At 42.7% G+C, this 15,321-nt stretch overlaps 2 protein-coding genes across 4 annotated transcripts; one reads left to right on the top strand and one right to left on the bottom strand.

Moving 5' to 3' along the window:
• The first annotated feature begins 560 nt into the window (after nucleotides 1-560).
• Nucleotides 561-5,558, top strand: si:dkey-21c1.4 (uncharacterized protein C17orf80 homolog). Its single transcript, XM_051417458.1, has 5 exons — nucleotides 561-964; nucleotides 1,514-2,914; nucleotides 3,268-3,378; nucleotides 3,849-3,965; nucleotides 4,049-5,558. Exons 1-5 carry the CDS (start codon nucleotides 955-957, stop codon nucleotides 4,075-4,077), a joined length of 1,668 nt encoding a protein of 555 aa, XP_051273418.1. The 5' UTR covers nucleotides 561-954; the 3' UTR covers nucleotides 4,078-5,558.
• Nucleotides 5,367-15,079, bottom strand: bicral (BICRA like chromatin remodeling complex associated protein). Of its 3 annotated transcripts, none has more exons than XM_051417454.1 (13): nucleotides 14,888-15,079; nucleotides 12,504-12,557; nucleotides 12,219-12,264; nucleotides 11,860-11,908; nucleotides 11,685-11,750; nucleotides 9,901-11,175; nucleotides 9,761-9,818; nucleotides 9,619-9,659; nucleotides 9,449-9,498; nucleotides 9,184-9,329; nucleotides 8,936-9,030; nucleotides 8,742-8,844; nucleotides 5,367-8,648 (listed from the first exon to the last, which is right to left on the bottom strand). In XM_051417454.1, exons 3-13 carry the CDS (start codon nucleotides 12,257-12,259, stop codon nucleotides 8,161-8,163), a joined length of 2,412 nt encoding a protein of 803 aa, XP_051273414.1. In that variant the 5' UTR covers nucleotides 12,260-12,264; nucleotides 12,504-12,557; nucleotides 14,888-15,079; the 3' UTR covers nucleotides 5,367-8,160. The 3 variants fall into 3 exon arrangements, with proteins under 3 accessions (XP_051273414.1, XP_051273415.1, XP_051273417.1); XM_051417455.1 differs by lacking the exon at nucleotides 14,888-15,079 and adding an exon at nucleotides 13,300-14,075; XM_051417457.1 differs by lacking the exon at nucleotides 14,888-15,079 and adding an exon at nucleotides 13,493-14,075.
• Nucleotides 15,080-15,321: the final 242 nt, after the last annotated feature.

Raw genomic sequence — 15,321 nt, 5'->3', positions numbered from 1 at the left:
TATTATTATTATTATTATACATGTTATTAAGCATATATATTACAAAAGGAATCTGAATTTCTGTATTAAAAGTAGAGAAAAACTAAACATGTTAAAGTATTTTATAAGTTGTAATGTACAGCGTCCAAAATATGTATTTAATGTCATTTAAAAATACCAATGTGTGTGTGAGGTGCCTGTTTTCAACCATATCCCCTCTGAAATCTTTGTGTCTGTTTGAAAGTTAAACATGGTTCTTGGCCTACTTTACACAAATACTGCTTGATCGTAAAACATTATGACAACCGAGCGAGTCCATCTGCTGAGGAAGGTCATAAACTGGCTAAATACCGGGAGCGATATTCTCCTCCACAAACCGTTTCACCCCATCAACCACGCTTTATTAGTAATTCAATGTCTTTTTTTTCTGGCTGCTATTAACGTTAATGCTCATGTGGAAGAAATAAAACACGCTTCTTCATAGAAATATCCAAGAATTTAGCGGGACGGTTGACAGACCACATCCGAAGACTAAACGGTATGTTCGGGGATTTACGCGAAGGCGGAAGTAGGCAGGGGTGAATCATCTCAACTCACGACGTAGAGCAGGAAGTCAACGCGCCACACCCACCGGACCGATCTCTGCAGGATCATACAGGTCTCAGATTAACTGTATCAGACATCCCCGTTATAATTCACCAAGTGGGAATCCGTGTTAAAAAGAAATCTCCCGCTAAATTATAAAACGAACAACTAAACCAGATAAAGCTCATTTTACTCGGGCTCCTCGGGCGCTACCCAAAAGGGGTCTTTTCTCGCCACGCTGACAGACAGACACGACCCTGACTGAGACGTATTTTTAAATAAGTGACACCACTGTGTACTAAAGTGATAATCAATGTAATTTATCATTAAAGTTGACGCGTTGGGGGACATGTAGCGCCCTGATTGGCTGTTTTACAGACGCGTGCAGACATGAGCTCTGGTAAGTGTCACAGTATTGTTTGTCATTCACAAAAGCAGGAGCCCCACGTGACCTTATGTGTTTGTGTTGTTATTTGTATTTGGGACTGACACTTTTACTTCAATGACAACATTTGCATCAGTGCACAATACTATCTGTGCGTCCTTTAATCAGATATTGGTTGATGTTTAGTTGTATTAAACTGCATCAACAGTTTCTGTGTATCTAAAACTAAAGGCAGCAGTCGATCAACAGAAATCTGAGCAACTATTGTGACAAATTAGATTAAATTTGTTACATTTTCTAGCTCCAGCTTCCTAAAATGTGCAGTTTTTATGCCTTCCTTTGCCATATGTGTGATAATAAACTGAATATCTTTGAATTGTAGACTGTTGATCAGACAATACAGGGAATTTAAATACATCCAACCAAAAAAAAACAACTGATTAATCAAGAAAATCATCAGCAGATGAACTGATAATTAATATAAGTGACTAGAGGTGCTAGTGCCACACTGTATACGTTTTAACCACACAGGACCACTTCTCTGTTGTCTGTCTTTCCCCACAGAGGTGTGCCCGTTCTGCGGGAAAACTTACAAAAGGATAAAAACTCACCTGCATCATTGCAAGGCGGCAGCGAGCTGGAGAACTCAAACCCAACATGACGTCGAGGTGAATCAGACGTCATCCCCTCAGCCTGCCACAGCCTTGACCGAACGGTCAGCGAAGTGGGAAGTGTCCACACAGACGCCGTCGATGACTGCAGGTGCACAGTCAAGGAAGGGTAAAAAGATGTCTGTGGTCTCATCAGAAGCATTGTCCCTGAGCTCTGAGTCACTTCCATCATCAACAAAGAAGAAACTGAAGCTGTCCGAACAAATCAAGACAGCCAACGTGCCCTCCTCTACCACCGTGTCCCTCAGCCACACCCCACCACTGTCTCCCACAGCTTCTAAGCCCAAAAGGAAGAGTCTCCGTGCTTTGGTAGAAGCTGCAAAGTCCAAACAGGTTTCTAATGGATCACTGGAGGAAACCAAACCTCCCTCAGTGGTCCTGCCTTCAGGTTCAGCTCCATTTGTGGAAGATCCTCTAAGCTCCAGAACCACAGTGCATACAGGGACCAGAACTAATCCCGACAAAGACAAAAGTGCCTCTAAAACGAAGGTGTCAAAAACAAAGAAGGCTGTACAATCCCTTTCCAAAAGCAAAGATACCTCTAGCTCTCCTCTACCTACAGCAAATGAAAGTAGTTCAAGACCCCGTTTAAGAGACGACCTCTTGGTGGACAACATGGGGGAGATTGTGGATTTGAATGTGAATAAGATGCTCTTGAAATCAGGAAGTGGTCACCAGGCCAGTATTACCCTCAAGGATGTGAAAGCGACGTTAGGCCGAGCTAACACCACCAGTCGGTTCAGCAGGTCGAGCATCCTGAGCCAGATTCAAACTGTGGATGATCTAAGCAGCAAACCAATCAGACCTGGTACAAGTCTCAGTCCAGTTCCACTCCCAACTGGGACTCTAGAGGATGTTGATAGCTGCAAATCTGTGTCAGACCAGCCTCCCAGCACAAGTTCACAACATAAAGAGATACAATCTGTTAAGAGAAAAAGTTCAAAGTCCAAAAAAATACCTTTAATCTCCCCGCAACCTGATGATTCCCCTCAGCCTCAACTAACCTCCCTTGCAGCTCCACTCCTTTCTGGCCACCTATCAGCTCAGGTGAGCCAAGCCAAGTCCCTTCCACATACAGTCAGCATGAAAGACGGGCTGACGCAGGGCCACCACGTGACAGGACTCCCTACAGTATCACCATCACTCGCCCAGATTGCCAGCCCCCATCTTTTCCCTCGTGCACCACAAACTCTGCCGACGAGGGTGGAGACATTGAGAGCTGATAATGTGTTGACAATGGAGAAGTTGCAGCTCGGGGTCAGGAAACCAAATACTGCTGACAATGGGACTGAAGGTTAGTATTTGACAGTAAAATGTCGGGTATTGACCCTCAAAACTATGTGTCCAAAAGTAGAACCAAAACCTTGTTTACGTATTCTTTGATATCAGTTTCTGATTTAAAGGGTAACTTTGCTAACTGTACACCACTTTATTTAGGCAAAGTTGTTGTTCACCTGATTTATTTAGAGAATTTCTTTAGTTAAATATTAAAAAGGGTTTCATAGAAATACACATTTGTATTCCTCAAAGTGAGGTACTGAAAACGGGTATCGGTACCAAATCGAAGGTATGATATTGGAGGATGTGTTGTGAGTGTGTATCTGTCTCTGTTAGTGCACTGATTCTTTTTGGGTGTCATCATTTTAGTTGCTCCGACACAGCGAAGTCTCGGACAGGTGAGACTGAGGGAGTTGCCCAAGTGGTTGGCCTACAAAGCTCCGAGCCATCCAAGAGATGTAGTGAGCATGGTGCAAGGAGGTGAATGTCACACACATCTCACTCCCATACATATATATGTTTTATTAAAAATACGTGTGCCTGATTGTATGCTTTTAAAAATGACATTTACATAGCCAGCAGCCAATTAGCTTAGTTTAGCATAAAGACTGGGAACAGGGGAAACAGCTAAGGGGGGGAATCCACCTGCCAGCACCTCTAAAACCCACACATGTATTCACCTTATATATAGTTTGTAAAATGACAGTTTGTGATCTTCATGATGGCAAAATTCTAGTTAACCATGCAGGAAGTTACTGCTATCAGGCAAGAAATTGTCTGACACACAACTCCCTGTAAAACCACGTGTTGTTTTGACACTTTGGTTTTTTGTGCAGATTTAACAAAATGTCAATGGTATCAATTTCCAAAATGTTTAAATATTCCTTTATTATATCGTCTTATGTATGAAGCTTAACATACGTTTTCCCCCTCCTCTCTGCTTCCATCAGGCTGGCAGTGGTATTACAAGAAGTATATTGATGTGAAGAAAGGCGGTATAGGTGGACTGAGCATGTTGTTAGCAGGATACTGCGTGCTCAGCTACATCTGGAGTTACCCTCACATAAGTAAGTGTGTGGATTACTCTCAGGGTTGCTTGATGTAATGGGCTACATAGATTTGGAGATAACTGGTTTTCTGTGTTTTCCAGAGCGTGATCGCTGGAGGAAGTACCACTAAGGCCGAGGGAAGATGTTTGGACAAGCGAGACTCTGTATGAGGAAACAGCAGCTGTGGCAGAGGGAGGGTTCGGAACTCTTTAAGTTTTTATTCTGTTAATAATATATAATTAATCCAGATCCAAGTATTTACACTGGAGGTTTGTCTGAGAAACTGGTTTCTGGTCAATAGGTGCGCTCTCCTTTTCAACAATTCAAAAGCAAAAGTTCATTATTTTGGAAAATGATGCAGAGATCAAGACAAGTCTCATATATTTCTGTTAAATATTAAGCTGCTTTGCTTAGCTTAGTGTAGCATGAAGACTAAAAACAGGGAAACAGCTATACTGGCTCTGTCAAATGTAAACAAAATCCACCTACCAGCACCTAAAGCACTAATTAAAACGTTATATCTTGTTTGTTTAATCCGTACAAAAATCGAGGTGTAAAAGCCCCATAAAAAAGGTTAAAAATGTTAATTCAACTTAAAATAAACTGTTAATAAGTCAACTTTAAATGTGCCGGTAGGTCGCTTTTGTTACCAGTTTAATCTAAACTAACCAGCTGCTGGCTTGTATTTAGTAGACAGATGAGAGCACGATTTCAATTATTTCATTTAATATATATATTTCTGGCATATATAAGATGCCAGAAAATAAATAAGCCAATATCCCGACATGTTGAACTATGCCTTTAACAACTGGAAGAGTTGTGATTCTGAAACCAGTAGCTTCATTCTTGACTGATTACACTTGTATAGGACATCTAAAATGAAATACTGCACTGTAATGACCTTGTTTTATTTCACATTATTTATTCACTTATCTATGTTTATGTTATTAAGTCTGTTTGTATCTTATTTTTGTTTAGGAATGAAAAATGTTCACAAGAGAACTACTAATAATTACTCTTTATTGGGCCACTGTGTGACTCAGGGGCTCCACTAGGTGTCATTGTTGAGTTGTGTTACCAAAACCAACTGGGCTGGGCAGTCAAATGTTTGCTATGCAGAGTTTTCTTAGCTCCTTTGTGCAGAGGCATTGGTGCTGGGGCTCCATGAGAGGATTAAAGGGAATCAACAGATTTTTAACTTGATAAAATCTTACTGTGGCAGCCCAGAAACATGAAATTCCAAAATATCCTGATATTAGTATATGTGTAAAGCTCGTATATGTGTAGCAGAGGGTCGCAAACCTTGTTTTTTCTTTTCCAAAACGCTCCCCCCCCAGTCACATGATGTTATTATGCATGCTTAGTCTGTCAGTGCCAGTTTGTGAACACTCACAGAATAGTAATGGAGGGACGCTGAAGGAGGTTCTCAGCTGGACTGGACCAGTTTGTTATTGTATTCAAAATGAATTTATTGTTGACTCTCCTCGCTGCTGTAGTGAACACACATTAGCTACATATGAAGAAATGACAGTATGTTTGTAATGTTATGTTTTTCTTTTCCTGACACCGCTTCTTAGCCAACACAATAAAAAATAATTTCCATTTTCTCACTTTTTTTTGTTTGTTTTACATTCTTTTTTTTTTCTCCATACAAAAATTATAAATATTTTGTGTTTCACTTTTCATTTTTATACAAAACAACAAACTATACAAATCAAGTGAGACAAAAAAAAATAACAGTGAAAATGGAGGCAGAAATAAAAACACATCTCTGCACTGAAAACGGGAGAAAAAGCACAGTATGTTCCTACCAGGCTCTCAGACACTGATATGCATCGAGATAACACGTTTCACCAACACTGGACACATCCCTACCTCTTTTGTGCGAGTCTAAAACTAGCTTTTCTTGTGGATATAAGTGCTATAGAGGCACAAAGTCTTGCAGCAACTGCTTGAAGGAGCAAATAACAAATCTCAAGTGACCCATACATGTCATTAGAGATTAGCTTTTCAAAGCAGAGAGCCCAGTTTTTCTCACTGGTGTGCACTGGTAGATATAAGAGGTCTATAGGCAGAGATACAGGCGGGCTGCGATGGCCACTGGCACTCAAACACAAAATCTATCACCCCATGTAAAAAGGCCTTCGGTCTGCTCCTGTAGCCTATTGGCAAGCATATTTCACAGACATGTTAATAGAAGAAAGGTGAAACTATCCAGAATCAACTCCAAGAGCGTTTACCACGTTTAACCTAAGCTTTGGTCCTATGTTCGGGTTGGCAGCAATCGGCCTTCCTTGCTTAGTGCAGATATCTGTGGGTTAATCTGCAATAATGTCATTCCAAAAACAGAAATACATGGTGGATATTTAGGATTAATTCTTTATCATAATGGAAACACGTCACAGTAAGGTAAGTTTCTGCTCTAGAAACTAAAGGAAAACTCAACAGAACTAGGACACAGCGGGAGCCCCTAGTCATTTTAGGGGCACAGCTTCAGAGGAAACACTAAAGCCACAGAGCTGTTTAAATCACCAGCACAAAGACAGAAAGATCTGACAGTGATTCTGGACGAGACCACACTCTCTCCTATTATGAATTTTGGTTGCGCTGCTGAGAGGGAAAAAGACAGGAAATGTGAGAAATGCTTGAAATGAAACGCAGTGAGAAAGTGAGAAAACATCCTGCGGGAATGAACTAACACTTGGGAATAAAGACAAGAGTATGGCAATCAAACAACCGAACTACATGAAAACACAGCCATAGACCAGTGTGTGTGTATGCAGATCAACACACACAGACACACACACACTGATAAACATGTCAAGGTTGTAAAGCATAGATGGATATGATCAATATATCATTATACTGTATGCAGAAGGCAGACAAATATACGTACAATCAATGACCCTCGAGGGTCATTTAAACTAATGACGGTATCGTCATGTTCACAGAGCTGGGGAACACATCACAACAAACAAAAACAGTCACCTTTTTTTTAATGTCATTTCTAAAAATGAGGAAATAAAAATCTAAATTAAAAAAATAAAACATATTGTAACATATATTCCTCAATCTGAGGACTGAGCTCCCCTGACACAAACTGTGAAATGATAAAAGTGGTTGAGATCGAGATTCGTCCTGTGTCGGAGCTTGCATACCTTTAAGGTACAAAAGAAAAATGCCAAAGAAAATGTGACTTAAGCACAAGAAAGAAAGCATTGCTGAGTACAGTAATACTACTAAATATGACTATGTGACTAGTTTGACTGGTTTCTAGTGTGATTAAAAGAGGTTATCCTTGTTGCAGGCAGCTGAAAGCAGGCAAATAGATTTTGGTTCAGTTCCAAATGTTCACATTCGGTTTAGCCTAGCGTACACTGTATATCAACGAGAGCCTCATATTCATATAGTTCCTGAAATAAGCAACATTACGTTTAGTGCAATTTGTCTATGTGAATGTATCTCTACTGAGCTTACCTTAAAGGAAATCTACACCTCTGAACCATGAATCTAAACACATTGTACTAAAGCGTGTTTGTGTGTGTGCGTTTGTGCACGTTTGTAATGTGAGAAGGAACCGAGTGAATGAATATTTTTTTGAATAGAGCTTCTTCATGTAAACACTTCAAAATAAAAACCTACAATTAGGCACAGAGTCGTCATTTTGTCCCTCCTCCTCATCCCTGTTTTTCAGCATAGGTAGTGGGGGGGGGGGTAATCAACTGGCACAAAATATTTATGGTGTGTATGTGTGTGTGTGTCTGTGTGTGAAGAGAGGGACACTCTTACATTCAAGCTACTGAAATCACAGACCCTACCTTTTTTTTTTTTAAATAAGGTTAAAATAAACAAAACAACAACATTTTCCATCTGTTAGTCCATTGCACACATTCCCGGATCTTTATAGGTAATTTCAGGTGCCTGTCTTCACCCGGCACCCTGACGGAGTCCCTGACTCCTACGTCATGCCTCAAAAAACTCCCCAAAATGAACCAAAAAGAACTAAATACATGCTACATGGCCGGAGATGGTATTACAAAGATAACAAGACCTGAAAGAAGAGTTAACCTCTCTTCACACAGGGTTGTGGGCGAAACACCACAAATATTACAACAGGAGAGTTGGACAAAAAGAAACACACACACACACACACACACACACACACACACACACACACACAAAATTATTTGAAACCATACAGGGATGATCAGTCTTAACATTCCAAGATGCTGTTGACTGCCGCCTCCAGAGCAGAGTCTGTGTCGGGATGAGGGGGTGAGGTGAGCTGAGAGGGGTACTGGGGCTGGATTGGGTGGGAGGACAGGTGGTGAGACACCTGGTAGTGCGTCTGTCCTCCTGCCGTTGCTGCAAAAGGTGAAGGGTTACCTTGGGGATAACTGTTGGCAGCGGTGAGGCTGTTGTTGCTGGCGCTGCTGGGCCCATAGTGTTGCTGGGATTTCTTCAGTTCCAGGACGCTCTTGTTTTCTAAGTGTGGAGGGTGGAGCTTATCTGCTGCACCCGTACCTACGGCCCCACCCCCTCCCGGGTCTCCATACCCGGGCTGGGAGTCTGTCCTGTACGGTGGCTCAGTAGAGCCTCTGTCTGACTCATTCCAACTACAGATGGACAACGACTGAGAGGGGAGGGGATCTTGGAAAAGTTTGGATTTCATCCCACAGCAGAAGTCTTCCAAGAAGCTGTCTATAAAACAAAGAAGAGACGGAAGAGTTAAATAAAAACCTGTGAGAACATAATTTGCTCCAAATGGCTGTACTCCTTTTTTATTTGTTTTACCTGGATCCACTAGTACCGTGCGTTTGTCTTGTGTCAGGTTGCTGCGCTCCTCTTGGTTGAAGGTCCTGTCAATCATCACCATTTCTGAAGACGGACTTGAACGCTGGGGGAGGAGAGGCAACCTGTTAGCCCTATGCCTGTCATAACATGAAACACATGTATGTACGCAGCCATTTGCACACGTGCAGGCCTACCTCAGCTTCCACCATTAGCAGCCGTCTGTATTTGTTTACCATGGCGTGGGTCCTCTTCAACACCTGAGTGGCAACTACCTCAAATTCATCATCCACTGTAAACAAAAACACAAAAGCTCTATTTTTACAAGGTACTTTGATTCTGCAAACACAATGTACTTTCAGCATAAACGTGCTGCTCTTTGTGGCTGCAGTTTCCTGCCTGTCGTGCAGATTTAGGTTGAAGATAAATAAAATCAAAGCCGTACCCTGTGAGAACTCATCCTGGCTGGGTGGAGCCCCCTGGAACACGTGGTATGGCAGGAGTCTTTGCAGCGCGTCGTCGATTGAAGTGAATCTACGCCGATCTGAGGTCTGAACTCCAGCATGATCCTTCCTCAGCTGTTGTAAAATCCTTTAGAGATAACATGAAAAAGAGACGAGCTCCTTCAGTGGCTGAATGACAAGCTATACGAAACACGAGACAACACAAAATATCTAAATAATGTACAGTAAGTTAAAGAAATAACTCACATTCCTCCTCTTGTAAGTGGCAGAAGGGCAGGTCTCTTCTGAGCACTGACCTGGAAAGAGAAAGTATACATACCAAAGTTATAATACCACCGACATCAACGACTATCAGCATGAATAAATATACACTGAGTGCAAAACGTTGGAAAAAAGTTGCCGAATGAGTGATATACCTGAGAGTTTAGCGTTGAATCTTGAGTCATGGTTGTCATGGCTAAGAGAGATCATAAAAAACAACAAAGCAGCCTCATTAGGTCAAAGTGGAGCAGTTAAATGTATTCATCACTGACAGAAACAATAATCAACTTTTGTTACCATGGATGCTGCTGAGCTGCCCCTGCCTGTCCTGTTTGAGGGCAGGTGATGAAGAATTCTGAAGAACCAAAATTAAACGTCAGATAAAAGTTCTCAGGAAATAAACAGAACAGTCTGAAAATGAACTTGCTTTCTCATACCTGTCTGTAGTCTTGTTGATCCTGTGTCACAGTACAAGGTAAAGGGGACAGAGAAGTGCAATTCTGAGTCTGAGTCACTAGAAGGCGCTGAACGGGGCCAGCCGTCACTTGGCTTTGACCGCCGATCGCCGCCGTCGCCGGGCCGACCAGAGTCAGCCGCCCAGGAGCGCACGATGTCTGCACGGGAGCGGAGCTAGCGCAAGAAACTCCGGTCCATGTTTGAGTTACAGCCTGACTCCCACCGACTACTCCCTGATTCAAAATTAGCTGGCCTCCTGGTTGTGCAGTGAAGTTCTGCCCCGCGACAATCTGCACCGCATTCTGACTGGTAATTAGGGCATTTGAGTTGGGGTCAGCGGGGCCATTGTGGATGCTGCTGGCCGGAGTGAGTGCCAAAGAGCTGGGCAGCAAGTACTGTCCAGGTTGAATATTTGTCTGGGCCTGTGCTTGTTGTTGTTGCTCCAGGGGCGGCTGCACTACTATGGAGCCGTTGGCTGTGTACTGTCCCCCAGGAGTAGCAGTGTTAGCGTTAACTACATTAGCCATGGTGGTGGGAGTGGGCTGAAGACCAAGGCTGTAGACAGTCTGAGCTCCAGCTTGAAGGGGTTTAGGCTGAATAGGTCTGACAAGAGTCTGGGTCCCTCCCGGGCCTCTCTGGATGATGATGTTTTGAAGGGGGATGTTTTTGAAAGGCAAACCAACTTGGCCTACCTGCCCTTGGGTAGGAGCAAACACCTGCCCCTGTGTTACCGTGCCCGCTGTAGATACAGGCGCCCCCGGCCTTAGCACAATCTGAGGAGATCTCTCCAAGCTGCTCAGAGTCATCACACCGCCGCCCGTCCCAAACGAACCCAACACCTGGATGTGCTGGGCGGAGCCGTTGGGCAGCGGGGACACCCCTTGCAGGAACTGGCCCGTGGGGAAAGCAGCTGTCGCCGTGGTTACCACGCCCACTCCCCCTCCGTAACCCCCAGAGACCAGCTGGGAGGGGAAGGGAACGGGAGCCTGCACTAGAGTGGGAGCGGGCTGGGAGTCCAGTAGAGCTTCCTGGGCCAACGTCTGCTCCGTGATATCGGCCTCCATGAGCGACTTCTGCAGGATATCGAAGGGTTGGTCCTCGCCCCCGAGATCCACCCCTCCAGGGGAGGTCTCTGGCCCCAATTCATCCTCGATAAATGAAAGGCTACTGGAGAGCTGAAGGTCTGCGCCTGTTGAATCCTCGCCGAACTCCCCCATTGAAGAGGAGCCATCCTTGAGGCCAGTGTTGGAGCCAGCCTACGGGACACATTCAGAGAAAATGAGCAGAAAGAAACAGTTTGTATGTGAACTGCATATGACAGCCGTCACTGTAGGCCTATTTTTTACCATCAGTACAAAAAAGGGAACTTTATTATGAACTTTTTATAATATAACTTTTATTTATCTCCACACAAAATAACACACAAAATAACATAAATAACATTAGTGTATTTCCCCTGATTAGGACGACCCGGGTTCAGACGCGTCTGTATATGACAACCTGGGAATGAGGAACTTGCAAATTATGTGAAAGGCCCTATGTATAGCCAGTGTTTGGTTTGTCCTTTCTGGGCTACTGTAGATAAAAACTGCTGTTTCTAAGGTCCTACATTCAGGTGACTTTACACTAAAGACAACAAACAAATGAATATCATACTCCATTTTCTCCAAGTAGACCTAAATGTTACACACTGGACTTTTAAGTGTGTTGAACAGATCCTCTCTCTCGAGACAAAATCCCCCTAAAAGCCTGACAGTACACTCACCGTGTCACTAGAAAAGAAGGATCCATCCGACCCGTAAGCTGCATTTGTTACATCATCCTCCTCAATCTGCAGAAACAAGGTTGAAAACAAAGAGTGAATGGACTCAGTTCCTTTATGCAACAAGTTGAAGTATCTATTCACACACACACACACACACACTGAAAGAGTCACTCACAGACTTGCTGTTGCTGCCATGGAGATAATCATTCAACGCATCCACATCTCTGAAAGGAGAACAGAACAAACCTTAAAACAGGTCTAATGTAACACATATTTATTTTCACTAATGTGTAATTTAACTCATCCAGAGTAGAAGTGATGAAGTAGATGTTTCACAATAAATCTCTTGTGAATGGGGCCGTTAAGATTATTAACTTCCCTAATTTGACAAAGTTTACACTCGTGGCTTTGATTTCAAATAGGAACCCTTGTAATATTGCTTAACCGTACTTAAAAAAAAAGACAATTGTACATATGTGTGGCCACATTGTGGAACTGCCTGGTGAATACAAATGTCAGTGTGGAGGTTTTTACCCTAAAATATCCAGAAGACGGCGATCGTCCTCATCATCCATGACACCTGAAAGATTATGGAGTGATTTAGGGACAGAACGAAATAAGGCGATAAGATCATAGCAGTGTAGTATGGAGGAAAGACTTGATCATTTGTGTTTAAATGTGTATAAGTCAATGGCAAATAGCTTCATTTATCATGACAATAAACCGTGCTTTTGGTTTTATTCTGATGTAGGTGTGTACTGAGTTGTATAAAACTTAAAATATGTATTGTTATGTTGGTAGTAAGTACATCTCACTCACAGATTTCCTGCTGGAAGCATGGATTCAGTCATTTAACACCCTTTGTTTTCTGGGCTGTAGGGTGAGAAACTGCATTTAGTAAGATTACAAAATTATAAGTGTGAGATAGAGGGAGTGCTTGAGAGTGGGGGTAGCGGAGATGACAGCAATGGGTGTGTGTGTGTGTGTGTGTGTGTGTGTGAAATGGGGGAGTGGAGAGGAAGAAGGGGGACAGATCTGTATGTAAGTAAAGGGCAGGATGGCCTTCATCCCCTCCAACAGATGTTTGTCTCTGACACACCAAACTCCCACCCATTACCCTGCTCTGCTGTCCCGCATTGGTTGTCTTTCCAGTCTGCAGTGTAAACGGGCATTTGAGTGTAAATAACTCCACCCTTGCTCCACTTATAACTTGAATGGCTGTTTTGAGTTTCTACATTGCAAAGAGGTGTTGGCTTTATGTTGTGTCAGCCAGCCAGACAGCAAATATGCAGCTATCTTGGTGCACCATTAATAAAAAAAAGGGGAACAGGAACAAGCCCATCAGCACTAATTTGATACAGCAGAGTAATGGGGTATGAGTGTTTGGATATCTAACAGGTTACTTTATCTATTTTAATGTAATAGTTGTACTTATGCATACGTACATATACACGTGTGAGAGTGTCAAAATTCCTTTAGTCACTATAATCCAGCATTTGGACAAAATGGTGTTTAAATTAGTGGTTATTTTGTACTGTGTTAAAGTCATGGAGTAAACATAGGCTGTGTTGCTGTGTAAAATGTTTCAACTGCAATGCTACAAAATGGCTGTTACCATGACATGGGCTGTCTTTACAACTAAGCCTCGTTCAGCCTCCATCTTTGGTCCAGGGAGAACAAAGAACGACAGGACTGCTGTACAAACTTGGGTGTTTTAAAACTGACTTTTTTTAAAATACCACAAAAAACTACTAAAGCAAATTAAATCATAGGATATTTAGTGATTTGTTTTTGTAACATATCCGTACCGAAAACACTAAATTTTCTCGTGAGAAGGGGATACCACATGCAGTGAGGCTCCTTTGTCCTTCAAAAAGTGGACACAAGTGTTACAAAAATATTTATAAGCAAATGTCGACCCTTTCCAAACAAAAAAAAAAAACGGAAACCAAACTATTAACACAGTGCCATTTTATTTCACACCAAAAAAAATCCAGTTGTGGACTGTTTATATATGTAAAATAAATAAAATATCACTCAGTAATCCAACAGAATCATCAAACGCGACCGTTAAATCCAACGTTTAAATATCGGCAGTTGAGCATTCCATAATTCAACGGACATTCCAACGTTAACTAACTTTACATTTAAAAAAAGGGAAAAGAAGAACAAGACAGAGCTCAAGTGCCTATGGTGGACCCAAAAACCGAGGACGTTTAGTATCTCAGAACCAGAAGAAGATATAAAAGCGATTTTTATCAAACGTATTAAAATAAAGCCAACGTCCCTGAAACGCTTTAACATTTTGTATAATTTTCGAGCTCAAATTCAGCCTCCGAAATCCGCCCTAGCATGCATGCCTCGACTCAAACCAAGCTAGTCCCCCCCCCCCCCTCCCCTCCCCTCCTCCACCACCAGTTCGGTGTGGCGTTTATTTCCTCCCCCCCCTAGAAAGCCAGCTAATGTACAGCTTGCGAGTTTTTATTTCCAAAAATAGACTGAATCGACGGAATGATAATCGCATTCAAGCAGCACAAAACGCCCGTCGTCGTCCAGCCCGTGGCTGGTCGTCGCTGACGTGATCTTTTCTGTCTCTGCTGGGGAGGCTTTCATTTGTCCTCTATGTGGCTCATCTGCCAGCATGAAAAAACGTCACATTTGTCTCGATATGTCGAACCGACGCGATTCAATCGGGGTATTCTGTATCAACCCGTGTCCTGGGTCGGGTAGCTCCCGGTAACGGCACGCTCCGCGACATTTTTTAACGGCAAAAACATCGGCCTGTTCTGGTTAGCTAGCCGCGGCGGTGTCGACGACGACGCCTATTTTGAAAAACGACGGTTGGAATTCGTTGAAAATGCCACGGGACTGAACCGTGCCCCGGCCATACATTTTAATCCCGATTAGCAAAACATAAAGACGACTCAAAAAAGAGGCAAACCCTTTTACTCCTGTCTCACTCCTCTTGAAACCCAATATCTCCATTTGGCAACTTTTAATTTGCTCCCCCCCTCCTTCTCCTCCTCCTCCTTCTCCCTCTCCCACTCATATATTTTTCTCACTGTCCCTGTTCTGCCTCGGATAGATTTTTCTCTCCGCTCAAACTCTCTTCCCTCCCTGAAGGAAGGGAGGAAGGAGGTTGTGTGTGTTTTTTCCTTGAAATTTTTATCACAAAATTATAATACACTCAAAGGGAAACTCACCGTCATGAAAAAGCAGTGCCTTGTCAACGGGGTTTCCTCGCCATCACCGCACGGGTTGTTGGGGTAGTGCACAGAACAAGGCAGCCCAAATCATCAGTCCACAATGGAAGCACACGACTGTCAAAATCTGAATAGACAATAAAGCCTAAAAACAAACTACAAGTTATTATTATACACATTATTTTTTATATCATTTGAATTATAATAGCATGTTTCACTGCCCTCAGGAATTACAGATAAATGTTATTAGACTTAATCATTACCAACGGTAGAGGGCGGGCCTTTGATGTGTGTGCCACACCTTGACGTAGCTCAGGTGTGACTGCTGTGTATGAAAGTGTTTCCTAGTTACCTGCCAGTGCACAGAGTTTGTATAATCCAAAAAGTTTGAGTTAATACAGTGTTCAGTTTGTTGTTGTAGTTGGAAGATTTGG

This window comes from Dicentrarchus labrax, unplaced genomic scaffold (assembly GCF_905237075.1).
Source record: "Dicentrarchus labrax unplaced genomic scaffold, dlabrax2021, whole genome shotgun sequence".
Taxonomy (NCBI): domain Eukaryota; kingdom Metazoa; phylum Chordata; class Actinopteri; family Moronidae; genus Dicentrarchus; species Dicentrarchus labrax.
This window is presented reverse-complemented; position numbering and strand designations above follow the sequence as displayed.

Coding starts and splice junctions, on each gene's coding strand:
- si:dkey-21c1.4 (XM_051417458.1), top strand. Junction 3,379..3,848: donor AGTGAGCATGGTGCAAGGAG/GTGAATGTCACA, acceptor TGCTTCCATCAG/GCTGGCAGTGGTATTACAAG. Junction 3,966..4,048: donor CTGGAGTTACCCTCACATAA/GTAAGTGTGTGG, acceptor TGTGTTTTCCAG/AGCGTGATCGCTGGAGGAAG.
- bicral (XM_051417454.1), bottom strand. CDS start 12,259: ATGGATGATGAGGACGATCGCCGTCTTCTGGATATTTTAGG. Junction 11,909..12,218: donor CGTCTTCTGGATATTTTAGG/GTAAAAACCTCC, acceptor TTCTCCTTTCAG/AGATGTGGATGCGTTGAATG. Junction 11,176..11,684: donor CCTTCTTTTCTAGTGACACG/GTGAGTGTACTG, acceptor TGTGTCCCGTAG/GCTGGCTCCAACACTGGCCT.